The sequence below is a fragment of the Elaeis guineensis genome, chromosome 2 (genome assembly GCF_000442705.2).
Source record: "Elaeis guineensis isolate ETL-2024a chromosome 2, EG11, whole genome shotgun sequence".
Lineage (NCBI taxonomy): Eukaryota > Viridiplantae > Streptophyta > Magnoliopsida > Arecales > Arecaceae > Elaeis > Elaeis guineensis.
In genome coordinates, this window is record NC_025994.2 from 112,969,855 (window position 1) to 112,987,524 (window position 17,670).

Here is a 17,670-nt window from a genome sequence, read left to right on the forward strand (position 1 = left end):
AGATGGCTAAGAATATAAATCAATCTCAAGGATTGTTTTTTAAAAAATTATTGGAAAAATAATTTTTTATTTTTTTCATCACTATATTTTCATGTTTATTGTTTTTTAAAAAGAAGTTAATTAGTCTGAACAACTTACAAAATAGTATGGACCGTAGACGTTACGCCCTTTTTATTGTTAAATCTTACCGAGGTTGGTTCTGATGTTGGATCCCATGTTTAGGTTTCTTCAAAGTTCTCGTTTAAATTTAACAACTATTGGTATTAAAGAAGAGTTAGTGTTGGTAGTCTAAAAAGCACTACAAAAAAAGCATTTGCCATTATTGTAAAAGATCGCAATACCATGACAGCAATTATTAATTTGGCTGGATTGGCTGGAGGTGGCCCTTTCCATGCGCTCCCAGTGTTTTTTTTTTTTTTTTGGTCAGACGCTTAAGGAGATGCTTCTTAGATAAAGAAACATGACGACTAACCTGCGCCAAGTGTTTAATATATAACGTCTCTTTTTAACCAAATACGGCCGTGTTGGGAGCCGTGATACGTTGATCAGTGGCCAAAGCTGCCGGAAACTTTTGGTCCCATGCTTCAAAAGGAAGCATCGTGTCAGCTACCGACGACTTGCACGTAACCAACCGTGTCATGAAGAATGACTCCCAGTTTGAAAAAGCGTTAAAACCTGTTCCTCGTGTTTCCTTTAGCTTGCTAATAAAATAGGACAGAAGCGGTTTCTTTTGCACGGAAGAATGATGCAATTTTTTTCGTGCGCACCACCATTGGAATCCAGAATAATTACTTCAAGATTTATACGGGCGAATGAACCAAGAAATTCAAAATATTTTAAGAGCTATGCGGAGAGCTTTCCAACCCAACAATCCATGTCGTTAAAAAAAAAAAAGGAAAAAGACCAATCATCCTTTTCAGATTATATCTTTCATATAAAAAAATAATTAATTTTTTTAATATTATATAAATCTCAAAAAATTTTAAATATTTTATTTTATCTATCTTTATAGATTTCAGAAAGACTATTGCATAATTCAATTGTGCATGCCACGAAAAAAAAAATAAATCTTATATATAAAAAATAAAAATAAAATTTATAAAATAAAATTTTGATTGCTATTAATTTTTGTTTTCACTTGATCCTCCATCACTGTTGCCCGCTAAAGTCGAGCCTGTTATACTTCTAATCTAATCTTTTTTTCCTTCTTTTTCCTGATGCAGCTTTTTGTCTTTTGTGCCTTTATTTTTCTTGCTGCTTTCAAGAATGTTTTGCTTGCTATTTTATATTCTTTCTTCACCTTGATGCTTCATTGTGTCTTACTGCACATCAGGAAAAGTAAATGAAATTTTAAATTTTAACTTTCCTAAAGATTTGCTTATGAATTAGTATAAAATCATCCTTACAAGTTGGTTAGTAATGTCCGTATTGATCCATCCACTATTCTGAAATAAATAACCCTATACAAATGTTTAACTCAAACCCTTAATACCCAAACTGGCACTTTGTATGTCACATTCCCGATATCCAATTATTCCCAAAGTGGGAAGATATAAACCTTGAGATTTCTCCTATTATTCCTCTGACCACAATTATACCATTGAGATGGATGATGGGATTAAATACTAAATTAATTTGTATACCTCAATCCCTGTATCTTTTCACAGAATATAAAACATACACAATGTTGTTTGGGCTCCAACTGAAATTTTTCATTAGATCAGGGAAGCTCCCTGGAGAGATGCAGGTTCAGCACTACAGTTTTGACGATATACCCCTCCATCCGCGGGCCACACAAAAGAAAGGACAGAAAAACTGTTTGCGTTTAATATTAGAAGAAAAACCTACATACTGCCCTCATAATTGTGCTCATATCTTGATCAACAGCATAACTTCTTAGCACGCATATTGCGATTCATAAGAATACCCAAACATGCATTCTTCTCAAAAAAAAAAAAAAAAAAAAAGAAGAAGAAGAAGAAGAAGAAGAAGAAGAAGAAAAAAGAAAGAAAAGAAAAAAGAAGAAGAATAATGTAATGGTAAAACATAAAAATAAAAGACTAGATTTGAGTAACCAATACTAGTTTCAGATCATGCTCCTCCATCGCAAAGGTCTGTACTATTATAAAATGGGAAAATATCATATGCACATGCCAGAGCAGGATGTTGGGATTCAATTAATTTAACTGGATCATTATTCCACTAAAATTGAAACCGAACTGATCCTCCATAAAAATAAAAAAAAAACTTGAAACCAAAATAAATATTCAGTTTCATCTATTTCATATATAAAAATATAAAAATTAAAAATTAAATTCTATAGATAAATATACATGGACTGGGTTGGATTGGGACGATTTAAGTATATAAGTTGTATACGTACAGATAGATCGGGCTAGATTTGATCAGACCAATTTGAATTGATTTTCTAAAAACTCACATCAAAACCAAACCGAATTTAAAAAGACAAACCAGCATAAAACAAACTAAAGATCGGCTTCGATTGGATTCGTGGGTCGGCCCTTTTTTTTTGCATAAATACCCCCACCACTCATAGCATAAGCTAAATGGCTCCTATTAGTTTGTCAAACGGGTAAGGTTGCAGGGTATGTAAACAAAAAAAAAAATGTACATGCAGTGATTAACGGTCACGCTATATGCACACACAAACTCTAAAGCCAAGTGAATAAACTATTTATAAATTACATTGATTAATGAGTTTGAAAAGAGGGAAATAAAAAAAGAGCTCAATGGGCTCGATCAATTCTAAATCATCGATCGACTTCCGGCATAACCTTCCAACGTTCCCACACTGTCAGAAAATTATGCAAAGATGCAGCAATTTGCTTTGAAAATTGCTATATTTTTTATTCTTATTTCTCTACATGTCCAAATTCTCGGTCCGAGGCTTTATGTCTCCATCATTCCCTGGGATGGGTTGCGCAACAGGAGGGTACTTACTGGAATTAGCCGGGAAGGCTCTCACAGTTTGAGAAGTCTCTTCAGAATTCGACAAGTGGGCTCTATCAACACCATTAACAGTCAACTCCTGATGACTGGAAGGTTCAGATTTCATGGCCATCGATGAGTACTTTGATTCTGTAACAAAGAAAAGCAACTGTCGGTTCTCCCAACACTTAAACAGGAAAAAAAAAAAAAAAAAAGGAAATAATCATTTGAAAGGGGCGGACTGAATAATAGTATTTTATTCAGAATTTCAAAACAACTCTTTAATCATTTGAAAGGGGCTGCCAATTTCTTGTGGCATGTAAATTTAAAATTTCAGGCCACAAAAAAGTTCATCCCATTTCAGAAACCACACCAACGGCAGCCAATTTCTTGTGGGATGCAAGTTTAAAATTTCAGGCCGCAAAAAAGTTCATCCCCTTCCAGATACCACACCTTACTTTCTTTTTTTTTTTGGCAATTCGAAAACTATCACATCAATAGGGTGTGGTGGGCCGCTGAAGATCATACTCCACCCATCCTTCCTTTGCTTTAAGAGGGAGGGAGCATACTCCATCTTTCATTAGATTCTTAAAAACTAAACCGAAAGAGAAAGAAAGAAAGGAAAGAAGTAAACATGATCCAAGTGAATATCACCAAAACATGTGCTATTGTCATCCTTGAGGTAGCAAAAATATCAGTAGATAAGAATTGACTTGAAGTTGTAAACATGATTTCTATAATCAATGTCCATGAAGATGATTGTGAGAAGCTCGGTTTACCTTTCATTCTTCCACGGTTTACGAGGTTATGGAGATAGTCTCGGAACTCCATCAACACACATCTCTCTTGCTCTGCATAGACCTCTGACATATTCTGCTTGTAGGGAAATCTAGGAGGTATGCCATTGTCTTGAGCTGTCATGAACAAGGTGTCTTGCTCGTCACACATAAGTGCTAGCGTGCCAGGAGACATAGGCCTGACCCCTTTCTGGCCATCAGCAAAGTCAGATACAGATTCTTGCATGCTTGTTTTATCTGCATGAGTTCCACCTGAACATTCATCAGCTGATGCTTTCTGTGCATCTGGCTCCTGATGATGCTCACCTCTGTCATCGTTTGATAAGGCAAGTGAGCTTTCCGTTGGATCTTCCATCTCCCCAAGCTTCTCCTGAGCTTTTCCATCTGAAAAAAATTCAAATTAGAGAGTAAGGATATGAATAGAACCTAAATCTGATGACTTCTAACAAAACCTTGATTAGAAAAGTTGGTTGATTACCAAACAAATTATAATTAAAATGCTTGTAAGGGAAATTTTAGTCAGATCAATAATCCCTGCAACTAAATTTGATATTTTACCTTAATTGACTGAAAAAACACTCCTCTTGTTAAAGTACAAAGATGCAAACAGAAACTTGTATGCATGACATAGAAGCCTCATATCTCTAAAAAGATGTGAAGCCTAGGTACTCAATTTTCAAGAATGTAAAAGTAAACCACGGAGCATCCCTCTCATTTCCGCATTCAATTAGTCAAAAGCAACCATAGGATTAACAACCACACAATTCACAAGAATCACCAGAAATCGACCAGAAAAGAGGAGTTGAGAAAATTACACTGAAGTTTAAGTAAAGAACCTTCACCGCTAAGGAAAATATTAGAAAGAGAATGCTAGTCAACCATCAGGATTAAAAGGTAATTGTAGGAAATTATTATCCTCAACAATCTGCTCCAGAAAAAGTAAAATACTATGAAACATTTTCAAGCAATTCAAAGCAACAAAGTGAAAAAAAAATCATGAATCATGTGTTACTTTTGGATTTTATTAATAACATAAGGTGATCCTTGAGAGCTGAAGAAAATGTTTTCAAGGAAGAGACAAAACATGATTAAATTATAGGAGAAAGAAAGAAAACAGCCATAACTATAACCGCTCTCCTGATTATTCTGATCATGTTTCTGAAAGTACTGGTAGCACAGTATTGTTTGAGATGGTATGATAAAGTGACTGGTTACTAGCAAGCGGTGTTCGAGGTAAAAAAAAGCTTAATAACCATCTCAACATCATAAAATATAATACCACATTCATTCATCATATAGAAACATTATAAGTAAATTGATATGGACCAGTTACTACAAAGCTTCCTATTTTACTAGCGCTTGTACCAGCAAATGTTTTGGCAGCCTCTCCTGATACTGCCACCAAAACCTTGCACAGCTTCTTCGCATCCTCAGTGTGGACAACATCTGCTAGAAGAGACCTTCAGGATGCATGACAGAAGTTAATTCTCACAAAAGCAAGTAAAGAGTACCTTAACGAGAATTTCAACATAAATTTAAAAGTAAAGTAACTAATTGCCTACCTGTAAGTGACTTTAGAAGATCCTGATGGGGCAGGATTAACAGCACGGGCTACAGGAACAGAAGGAAAAGAGGCAGCAGGCACTGAAGTCTTTAGATGGCTAGCCTGATAGACATAGAAATTTGGTGAAATCAATAAGATTTTGCACACTTCATCAGTTTCAAGTTGGCATAAACACATTGATTCTTACAGCACAGGCAATGTGGTGGTGGTGGTAATTGGAGTTAATGCTTTAACATCTTTAATCAGGTGGGCACCACAAAAGGCAAGTAATTTTAACTATTCTACATCCCAAACCATCTTGCAAATTTCCAAGAAGTGGAGTAGAAGATGCTATTTCTTAATCTATTTATAGCAAGTGGCGTAAAGGAGAAATGCAAGCTTTTCATCTACTATTTCTCAAGCAGATCTAACTAAATAACAAATTTAAAAGCTAGCCAGTTACTATGTTGCATATGACACTTCATAAGAGTGCAAAAGGCCAGAATTACCTGTCCAAGCCTACGAATGGGCTGATCCTTTGCTGATGTGTTGAAGAAAAGCTCCTGGCTTTTCCTCTTCTTTGATGTTGAAGGAGAGATAAATCCAGAGGGTCCGATAGCCCCATTCAAGGCAGCATTGGCAGCATGCTGCATGTACAGGGCATTTCCATGGTCGCCACGGAATAGAGCTCTCCTCTCTTCACTCCCTTCATAGTTCTTGCAATCCATACATTTGCAATTTTCAGAACAGAGAATGTTGGCTTGGAAGCATTCACAGTACTTCTTGAGGCACCCTGACTTCTTGCAGTGGCATCCTTTGTTGTGTTTCCCCAACAAAGGGAGGTCACCTGCCTCCTCCTAGCATAAAAAGACAAATTCATGTTAGTAGGCAAACATGACTAATTTAATAATATATAAATTAGCAACAACACAGTTTGATTAAAATTCTTATTTTATTATTCTGAAACCCTGGGTCAAAATTATCCAAAGTAGATCTTTTATTGTAGTAACTTGAACTAGTTGTAACTATAAACTAGGCTTTCTCTTCAAGAAGGAATTGTCTTGGATTTCTAGCAGAACAATTTCCCCTATATTCTTAAGAGTTTGTGACACAATCGATGCAGTTCCAAGCCTGGTTGAAAAGGCAGAGAGTTGATTTTAGGTTGACCGGGAGTCAAAAAAACATGTCAAACTATAATATGCAAAATTAAGAAAGGATATAGAAAAAATTTGCAACGACAAAGAAGCAGCCTTTAATACGAGTGGATGGCAAATGAGGAATTTAAAAACCAACAACAGATAGTTAGGATGAGTCTTTTTTTCTTGGAGTACAAGATATTTGGCATAAGTCATTGTTCTGGCTATGGATATGGTCATCTTGAAATTGTGTGCTTGTGCACACACATTGCATATTTATATCACTTTGTTTCTGTAACTGATTGGCATGTGTTGTACAAGGAACGTGAACCAATGATAAATGCTTTGCCCTTGTGATATATATATGGTTGCCGTTAGAAAAAAAAACAGGAGCAAGTTCAACTGAAAAAGGTAACATAATTGGTGACATCGATTTAAATTTTAACAAGTTGCATCAGGCCACACTGCAGATGTGGTCTGGTAACTGCGCTATAATGGCATATGTCGTCCTCATGCATTACTAGGAGCTTGCATAGGTTCCATCAGTCTGCATATGCAACATAAGCCCTCGGTTGGTGAGCACACATTGTCATATGCTTCTCATCCCTCCTCTCCTCATTTGATAATTGATAGATTTGATCCTTGTGTTAGCATACTTGAAATTTAATCACATGGAATACTGAAACATTATTATTACTGTCTATATAAATTAATATTTTTATGGCCCTATGCCACTTTGTCCTTTACAAAGATAAAGGATAACAAAATATATTATACTCTCTTGCCCTTCTTAATAAACCTTTATGGATATCATGTAGTTAATTTAAAACTAAAAAAAACCACATTCATAATTGCACCCAAGCAGGGATGCACACCAAAGAATTAAAACATGTCTCTACAAGATATGTGAAATAATGTTAGATTAGAAGACATATCGACATGGCTCCAGATCTAGGCCAATCATAGATTTCTCAAATGAACAAAATAAATCTGAGAATTGGGCAGCACAAAATACCATGGAAAGATCCTTGATGTGCAATGCTTATCCATGCGGGAGATGATCGCGTACAATGTAAGACTTTTTGGTTCCAATGTAGATGCAATGTAAACAAATGAATGATTTCATGATAATAGAAAAACTTGATGGACTCATTCACTGAAAAACATGTAACTTTGGCCATCCAATGTCAATGACAAAAACATTCGACCATAACTCAATAATCTCATCGATCAATTTATCGTAAATATTTCACAGAAGGAAAACCTAAATTGGAAATAAAGAGCAATAACTCCTTTTCTTAATAACATGAAAAAACCGTAATCTGGAGAAAACAAAAACCACCCAAATATATGAGTCATGTTTTCCTCCCTCAGCTGGGGAATTGGGGCAGGAAACATGTCCTAATTCATTGATATAACCAATACAAAATCTATTGGATGTGCAAAAACAATACAATCGCGCAAATGTACAACTGAACATAGACAAATAATGCATTAATTTTGATGAATAATTCATGAAAAATTGATGAATTGTATAGCGTCAAAGGGCATCCTAAGTTAACACGCTGATTTAAAAAGCAGTAACCACCAGACCATCAACATACATGAGTATATGTATACACACATGTATATACACACATATATGCACCTGTGTGATTTGTGAAATAAACCATTAAGGAACCATTTTGTATTCCAGCAGATAAACAAATGCATACCCTGCTATCTCTGGCTGCATGTGGACTACTGCCAATCTTAGGCCTAAAAGCGTTGGGGTTACGCTCTAGAGTAGCTTCAACAGCCTCATGCCTCGCAGTTTCATTCTCGACATTGTTGCAACAGTTTGCACAATTGCATCCATCACAGTACACCCCAGATGCAAAACACTCACAGTACCTAACAATGCAAAATGAGAATCAATATCAAATAATGAAAAGGTAAACAAAAGGAGAAGATAAAATATCATTGTGTTAATGCCAGCGAATTATACAATACAAATGGCTAAATTATTAGCAAAGCAATGAAAGAGAGCATGAAGATAAAGTAGATAAACTTAGCATATCTTAAGTTTTTCAGGTTTATTTATTGAAATGTCAAAGAAATTGTTGTACTTGTAGCTATGTACGAGAATTAACAACATGTTTAACATTTTATTATTATTGAAGGCACTGATTTCAGTCCATACATTACCTTTTCCCAGTTCAGAATTTACACAAAAACCATCAGCAACAAGCATGTAAATCATCAATATTTTTGTTCTGCTATAAGCACTACTTAGCAGTCTGCAGTCAGCACCCAGCAGGAGACATCTTTTTTCTCCTCCCAAATTATTGCTGCTTAAGTGGGATTTTTATTTAAGTTAATTTTTTATTAATTATTTATGGGTATGAAGAGGAGCAAGAAATTTTGCACAGTGAAATGTTCTTATTCTCCATGTATGAGTATTCTATTATTGATGAAACAAACATGCAGCAGTTTCTTCTTTTTTTTTTTTTCAACTAGCTTTATATCAATATAACAAAACAAACTTCAGGAAAAAAATGAATACACATTTTTTCCTTAAAAATTGTTCACAACACAACTACAGCTTAAATGTGAATCCAACAACAATGGCAACCCCAAGAATCACATTTTTCAAGAAAAAACTAAACAGAATACGTTGATGACTGCAACTTCAAATGTATATATCTGTGTGCACAATATTAGTTTTATCTCGATTGCATGGTTAGATGAACATGCCACATGCATAGCATCACATGAACTAGTCACACGCTGTTGTCTTTAAATAACAATTATTTCAGGATTAATAATTATATTCATACCAAAGGAGGCAAGATATGCTGTGGTGCACATCTCACACCACTACCACCTTAAACATGATTTGACCAACACATTTATGCATAACTAAATTAGCAACAAGCTAGATGCATAAGCAACAGATGAGCATTACAATATAAATAAGCATGTATGTTTCTTGCATGCAGCATTTCTGGTTGTACAAACTAATCACCATACAAGACAGCACGGTGCAGCTTGGGCTTTATTAATGGGTCTAATAAGTGACCGTTACAGGATTGCTTGCCTGTGTCATGTTCACAAAAGCATGAAACTTTATGACTGATGTATGCCTGCATGCATGTTTCACACATGTCGAGTTTCTTTTTTATTGATCTTCATATAAGGCAGCACAGTACAACTTGGGTTTTATTAATGGGTCTAGTTATTGACTGTTACAGGATTGCTGCCCTGTCATGCTCGCAAAAGTGTGAAACTTAGTGACCAACATATGCCATAATTGTCACATGGAAAGATTATGTAGTTTTGAAATACTCAAGGTGGTCACAGCAGGTGTCTGATTCAAACTGCGGGCAGCTATTAAGCAGACATTAACTGAAAAAGGAAGAGATTATTTGATTGCTATAGCAAGTTTCATTCACAATGTGTGTTTTGTATAACCTTGAAATAGTAGGCCTAACAGCTTCTACACCAATAGACTTACCATAATTTAACTTATAATAGCTGTTAGCCATAATAACATGTTAATGGAAGCAGCAACTAAAGGCATATCAAAAAGGACGTCAACGTGGAAATCTAAAGGGTCGAGGAACAACACCTGTCTAGTGAGGAGCACAAACCCTCATGACAATATCAGTCCATGCCCTTGCCATTTCCAAATTATCCATCCCTGCATTTTGTGCTGACAGAATTCTTCATTTAGATTTTTAGGTGTTCAAAAATAGGAGAAGATTAGTGACTTTAGTTGGCCACTGTTTAATAGCATAAGGTAAAATTTAGGGTTGACAAGACAGTCAGCTCGCTTATGAAATCATCCGACATAATCAGCAACACCAAAAGTCCAAGTAAGAAAAAAGAATGGGGTTGCAGAGGAAACAAGTGGCTAGTCCTAAGAGAACCTTTCAGGGTGACATTGATAATAATTTAAAATCCTTACTCAACAGGGTTTAGTATTGGAAGGTAATTCTTATTTTATTTGAAAGTCAAAGCTTAGAGTCTAAAAGCCATATGAAATGTATTTTAAAGTGCTCCAGAGAACTTCCTGCATGGGACACCAAGGAACCCAAAAATTATCTTCCCCTTGGCTAGCAAAGAAGTGTCTTGACTACATGAAAGAAATCACACAACTCACCTGATTGTTCTAGTATGCTGCTAAACTTAAGCACGTGTTTTCTAAGTGTCTGTTTGTGCTGTGTCGGGAAGTGTAGGTTTGGACTTAAAACATAACAAACATATGTTACTTCTTACTTGCATATTATTTCGTTCATATATGTAAATCTTACGATATGGGCACTTTTATCATTGGTTCCGAGGATCATTGCACCTATTATAAGCCTCTAGTAATGATGAGTTGAAGCTGGCTTCTTTACTTTTAGTGGATTTCATGCAAGAATTATCTGCCTTGAGTCGCAGCACATTTAGAAGGCTCTTTCTCATTTCACTTTTAGCCACTTCCAGTGCAAGGATAAGCTTGTCTCATGCACTCCCATTATGTCCTTCCCTCTCTTTCAACACAGCCTGCCTTCCCAACTTCTCTTTATCCACTTACTTAAGACATGCTTGCTTTTTCCATCTAAACCCTCTCTAACATGTATCTAGTTTATTCAGGATGCCAACATCAGCTTCTTGTCTTGCAAAATCTTTCCACAGTACAATAGCGTCAATAGTAGTTGGAGTTCTAATACTTACACTATAATGAAAATCATAGACTCATCATAAAACACAACATGTAAAGGTAAATGTTTTCATGCATAAGGGTAAAAATTAAAATACCTAAGAGATCGTAGTACATCATAATGCAACACTTTTGTTCATGATGTGAAAAAAGGAAACTGCATACATTATGATCATCGCTCACTAATAACTACCACATAAGTATAACAAGCAATATTTAGGAACAGGCCAACCATACCTATGTTCATTAACCATCCTATCATTTGCTATCAAAAAACAATATCCCTTTAGCATGATAAGATACAGTCCAAAAGTGCATCATGGAGAAAACATTAATTGCGACTTAAGCACAACTAGATCAGCTATAAATCCTCAATATTTATACTTGATGCTGATAATGACTTTATTCCGTCATTTACCATAATTTGTCACACAATCATGTTAATAAAGTCATGCATGGACAAATCAATCATGTTAGAAAGTGTAATGCACGAAGTAATCAAATGGTAGTCAAAAACAGTATCCACAACCCATCCCAGAACTAAAATAAATAAATAAATCATTTGACCTACAGCTTCAAGCATCTTGAGTGTTTGCAGTTGCAGTTCTTTTTTCTTGTAGGGGTACCATCTTTTCCTTCATATAATGGCCGTGACCGTAATTTGGGAGACTCCGGTTTCCTGAAGAGATAAAGGGTTACTATGACAGTACTGTCACCAAAGATATTTATATGTCGCAGGGATACATCAATAAACTTCCAAAAGAATTTGTTGTTACGCACCCAATCCTTCCAGTGATCATCACTGTTCTGTATGTTAACAACTAAATTTGATAAGATGTGGGAGTGTGAAAAAGAAAAAAGGGAAAATTTTTTTACCATGAGCAATTAAAAATCTGGCCATCTATAGTAAAGCATCACTGATATGAAAGTTTGCTCCATAACAAAGAATACCTTCCCCTTGCTTTTTCTGAGCAAACAAAATATCCTTTTTTCATTAAATTCAAGTACGGAACTTTAAAGAAACTTCTCAACCGCATATATACAACCCAGAATCAAATACTATCTTCAAAACTCAAAAATTGGGCATTCTTTCCTAAAATCCAGAGGACTTTCAATTCATTACCTATATGGGGATAAGGAAACGAAATAACCCCTTCTTAACCCATCAAAAATTCAAATTGAATTAAAATAATCATCAAAGGAAAACGGTAAAAATGAGGCAAAGATGGAACTTTTCACGGTAGAGAGGGGAAAAACAATAAGAGCAAAAGTAATCATGCTGTGGATCGCCGGTTCACAAAAGAGAATCGCTTAGCATATGAAGCCCGAGAAAAAACAGAAAAATAAACCGAAAATAGAAAACCTAAGATTTTTTAAAAAATTTGCATATCACCCCAAAGAGATTGAAAAATTAGACCGAAACAATGAAAGAGACACTCACACGGCTATCGGAAAGGGAGGGCGGGAGATGGGCGGCGGCGGCGGCGGCAGCGACTGCTGTTGCTGCTGTTGCTGTGACGGCTTCTCGAGGGCCTTCGACACCGCCGCCGCGGCTGCCGCCATCGCAGGAGAAGCTCCACCGTACGCCGTCGTGAAATCAAGCTGCCGGACGAGCTTCTTGGGGGGCAAATCAGATGGAGCCGATGCAGCAGGTCCAATGCCTTGCTCCATCTGAGCCGTCAAATCCGAGATTCAAAAACCAAAAACCTATGCCAAAAACCAAAAGATTTATCCACTCCCGCAAGAAACAACCAAACCCTCCATCGACAAAGATTCCAAAGAATTGAAGCACCTCCAATCGATCACGGCTACATCGGAAATCGACGAGGGTAGGGTAGATGACAACAAGCGGCACCGGAGATCCTCGCGAGAATCGAGCCGCGGGGATGCGACGAGCGGAAAGGCGGAGACGGAAAAAAGACGGGATTTTTTTTTCTTGCGCTGCGGGAGATTTTTGGGTAAGAGACGAAGGGGAGGAGGGGACGAAGTAGCGAATGACCTCTCTTTCCTTCTCTCTTTCTCTCTCCCTCTCTACTTTTCAAATCAAATTCTAATATTGGACGGTCGGATTTCATCGACGAGGATATCGGACGGACGAGGACTCGCATATAGATCGTGTGGCTGGAATTCATAGGCATCGCGATGCCAGCTTCCTCCCCGTCGGATTCCGCGATGCTATCTTCGAATATCGGTTTCCTTTTTAATTTTTTTTAAAACTACACAAAAGCTCCGGGAGTGGGTATAGTATTCCCTAAAGGATAATATCAAATCGTGCGTCGCATCACGTGGTCAGAAATCTTAAACGTCATGTCATCCGTCAGATGGATATAAAATCGTGATTTGGACGGTGGAGATTCTGTGAGTTTCTGAATATCTGTACGGACTTGTGTGATTAAAACTTAATAAGCCTTCCCGCTAAAAAAACTACGTCACGAGTCGTCGAGGCGTGGGTGATGGGTTTTTGAGACACGTGTAGGGATGAGATTTGTTTAGACGTCGCTGGCTTGGAGGGCAACACGAGAGCTTCTAGATTTGTAGAGAGGCGAGTGGAGAGAGAAGAGTTTGGGGGCTATAATGGCCAGAAGGCTGATTTGGATTTACCGGAATGCGCCAAAATGGAAAGGTTTTACTCGACGCCAAAACGCCGAGGAGGCTGTTTACCGTAAACGGTTCTTTGCCGTAAAGTTGGGGATCTACGGTGAACAATACCGGGACTACATGAGCCTTAACTGATATTTTAACTGCCGGGAAACCCGGAATTTAGGACCGCTGACATCACCCGCATTTATCGCGACCGTTGGATGATAATTGTACGACTATAAATATGACCCGAATGTTTTAAAACACTTGGAGACGTTGAGGATATTGCTTAGATCAGAGCCGTCACTTTGAAGAGTATTTATGGGTTAAAAAATAAGTTTGAACTCGAAGTTTAAGTTGGGGCGGGGGGATGGATTTTCTGAAAAGTAAACAAAAAATTTTTTATTTGATTAAAGTTTCAAAAGGAGAGAGTGAAAAAAATATTTTTTATGAAAAATCACTTTTCATATTTTATGAAAAATAAAAATTCATAGGAAAGATGGGTTTTGGCACAAATGGTAGTATTTTTTTCTTCCTAAAATATCTTTTTAAGATTCATAACTAAAATTTAATAAAATATCGATAAATAGTTAGGATGAAATACTGAATAATAATATAATATTATATTAATATTATCTTAATATTTATATAAATATAATATTAATTTTTATTATATTTTAATATTATTTTAATATTTATATTATTATAATATTTTTATTAATATAATATTTATATTAATATAATATTTTATTTATATCTATATTAATAAATTTATTATATTAAAATATTTATATTATATTAATATATTAGTATTATATTAACACAATAAATTATTATGATCTAATGTTATATTATGATATATTAATATTATATTTATATTAATATAAATATAAAATTTATATTTATATAAAGTTTATGAGTAAAAAAATATGATTTTATATCTACTAAAGATATAATAGGTATTTTACACAGTTTTTTCAGAAAAATAGATGCTCATCCAAACATAAGCTATTTTATAATAAGTCATCTCCCCATGGTCAATCAAATATACCAAAATGCTATTCCTAAAAAGTAATTTTCTGAAAAATAATTTTTTGAAAAGAAAAATTCTTCCCACGAATCAAACGAATCTTATATGACTAATGGAGGTTTTTTTCTTTTTGGTGATATAGTTTCTCTCGGTGGATTTATTGTTATCCAAAAAATTAGGGCAATGTCTACTAAATTAGATTTGATCAAGATCTAATGGTTCTTTTTTTTAATATTTTGATGTGCATAAGGGATTTAAATGTGGGTCTTCACTTTTTTTTTTTTTTTTGTAACTAGGTGTTGACTCTTGGATATGATCAGTTGTAACAACTTAGTACAAATTATACTAATATTCAGCATAAAAATCCTATATTACCTTTTTACATTACTCAATAGACAAAAGTCATGTATGATAACATTTTTTTGTGGGTTAGATATGTGATTGTCACGCATCAAAGCTGGCTTTAAATGTAAAAGTGAAAATTGTATTTTTAACATGCTAGGGATGCATGACCATTGCAAGTACCAAAAAAGAAAAAAAATTAATGTTTCTTCTAAAAAAAGATTAATAATGTTGAATATTTTAAACTTTAAAAACTATATGCTTCCATTGTTTGTCTCATTTATAAAGAACCATTCTTGATGGATATTTATTATACTACATAAACAAAGTCTTATAACACAATTGTGCATGAGATGTGCTTGGTCTCTCATCTCCTATTTTCCATTTTATGCCATCTAGATTCTCCAATATCATTGGTTAGAGCATGTGGTTGCTAACCTAGAACATTCAAAACTTTGCTCTAGCATTTGTTTTATTTATTTATTTATGTATTTTTATTTTATCATTAATATATATATATATATATATATATATATATATATATATATATATATAATCAAAAGATAACACACGCTAAAATGGATGTATCAAGGATGGTTCTGACTTAGGTTGGGTTTGGGTGTTGCTTGATCTCGTCACACCCTTTTAGTAGGTTTGAGATTATATTTAAATTCATAATGCATCCATCCAAGATATTGAGTCAAATTTAATTTCTAGGTAGAAATCATCTTAACTATAGACTCAATTTTGGTCTGCCCAAACATGAATCGGGACTAGCCTGAGAACTCAACGCCGTCCTATTATTTTGAAAAGACAAATTTCTTCATACCCTCAAAACAATTCAAATCGTGTGAACTCAACATTCAATTAATAAACTTTATTAAAAACGAGCAATATAAATATAAAATTTTTATTCTATATTAGCTAAACATGGGGTATGGATCAGGTTAGTATTCAAGTTGCGTTGGGCCTTGATGGAAATCAAATAATTATATATGATCCTGCAGGGTCAAATAAATTTTTATTAGTCTCGGATTTGGACCTAAACAACTACATGGATCCATTCCCCGGACTCATATCTAACTTACATGCATTTGAGTCCATGCAAGTCGGATCCAACTGAGATCTGGCGGGGGTGTAATTTGTAAGTCCTAGAAATAGTGCTAGGTGGCCCTTGACAGCATCTATGGCTGTATACGGCTGCATGCAGCCAAACACAAGATCTCACATATCGTACTAGCGTTGATGGGTATGACTAGTTAGCCACAGCCACAAAAAAAATGAGCAGCCATCTTGGTTTGCAAGGACCGAATAAATGAGCCGCATTTACATATCCATGTTACGATGGCTTCAATCTCATTTGGTTTCTTATATGTTACATGAATACAAAACTATTCGTATATCATATTCGCAAAGATGCACATTGCATTGCATTTGTTGCATCCAATCAAGCATCTTAAATCCCCTAGACAAGAAATCTTAGCATTTTAGGGATGGTCGATGCCAAGACGATGACCTTGCCTAGGCCATTGAGCTGGAGTTGGAAAGAGATGATGTGGTGGTCCTTAGACGATCGGATGGAACCTTCAGGAGGCACATGCGTCTGTGCTTGAATCTTGTTCGCCTGTGAGTCGGGTCCTGCAAAACTATTAAAGAAAAAAAAAATCCTCATGTTAGAGATTTCTCTAATGGTGGACCTTCCGATGTCTAAATTAGTTCTTCGCGAAAGCAAACAGAAAAAGCCTGAATTCTTAAGAAGAAATCAATGATGATTTGGAGCCGAGTATAAGATTCGGTGAAGTTGAGATGGAGTGTGGAGATCCCACGAATGCCATATAGAGCAAGAGAGCATTCTAATGGAATCAAAAATGCTCAGAGTTTTGTGGAAGAGATGGATCCAATTCGTGTGGAATCAGTCTTCAAAGGAGGGCATGCAAGAGCATGTTTTCACTCATCTGGAGGTCTCGAGGAGTTTAGATTTTATAGGTGATATGAATGCTTGTCACTTTAGAGGATGTATGCCATTTTTCTCCCTCGAGGGTCGTAGAGGCATGCTCGAGTTGTTAGAGAATAAATAACTTGTACATTTCAGAGTTTGTTGAGATTATGGATCCCAGCGAGTGAAGAAGTGGAGTAGAGGAGCAGTCAGACGTTTGTCGCTTAGTGAGCTGGAGATTTTGAAACTCTTTTGGCACAACCGTAAAAATATAAGTGGTAGTCGGTCGGTGACTGCGCTAGCACTTTTCATCATAGATATGTGTGAGGCTATTGTTGGGTCGCTAGCACCACGGTGGAAGTGACATCCTGAATGTATTAGGTATCATGCCATTAGGATGTTGGATATTTAGATTCTCTTGCACCCATTTGAAATCATTGAACATCACATATTAGATCAGTATTTAGATTGATAAATTATGAAAGGGCTGTTGCCAAGTCAAGGTCCTAGACTGCCAAAACCATATATAGATAATAACTTTCTTATGATCTAGAATTCTACAAATGAACTTTGATTTAGTTCTCTTTATATACTGGATACAAATAATTATCAGTATTGATAATAAAGGAGTATAGATTTGAACATTCATATGTTCACAAGACAACTAAAC

At 35.6% G+C, this 17,670-nt stretch overlaps 1 protein-coding gene across 2 annotated transcripts; it reads right to left on the reverse strand.

Annotated features, from left to right (window-relative positions):
• Positions 1–2,683: 2,683 nt before the first annotated feature.
• LOC105044360 (protein tesmin/TSO1-like CXC 5) lies at positions 2,684–13,125 on the reverse strand. 2 transcript variants are annotated; one of them, XM_073252797.1, is made up of 10 exons: positions 12,905–13,125; positions 12,554–12,819; positions 11,893–11,919; positions 11,684–11,791; positions 8,141–8,318; positions 5,799–6,146; positions 5,309–5,412; positions 5,112–5,206; positions 3,729–4,130; positions 2,684–3,099 (listed from the first exon to the last, which is right to left on the reverse strand). In XM_073252797.1, the coding sequence occupies exons 2-10, from the start codon at positions 12,781–12,783 to the stop codon at positions 2,882–2,884; spliced, it is 1,710 nt and encodes a 569-aa protein (XP_073108898.1). In that variant the 5' UTR covers positions 12,784–12,819; positions 12,905–13,125; the 3' UTR covers positions 2,684–2,881. The 2 variants fall into 2 exon arrangements, with proteins under 2 accessions (XP_073108898.1, XP_010920528.1); XM_010922226.3 differs by lacking the exon at positions 11,893–11,919.
• Between the last annotated feature and the right edge of the window lie 4,545 nt (positions 13,126–17,670).

Bases quoted from the DNA above. Each gene is read 5' to 3' on its own strand.
- LOC105044360 (XM_073252797.1), bottom strand. From the start codon at position 12,783: ATGGAGCAAGGCATTGGACCTGCTGCATCGGCTCCATCTGATTTGCCC. The intron at 8,319-11,683 runs GTAGGTCAAATG...TTGCATTGTTAG, and splicing joins CACTCAAGATGCTTGAAGCT to GTACTGTGAGTGTTTTGCAT. The intron at 5,207-5,308 runs GTAGGCAATTAG...TGCATCCTGAAG, and splicing joins TCTTCTAAAGTCACTTACAG to GTCTCTTCTAGCAGATGTTG.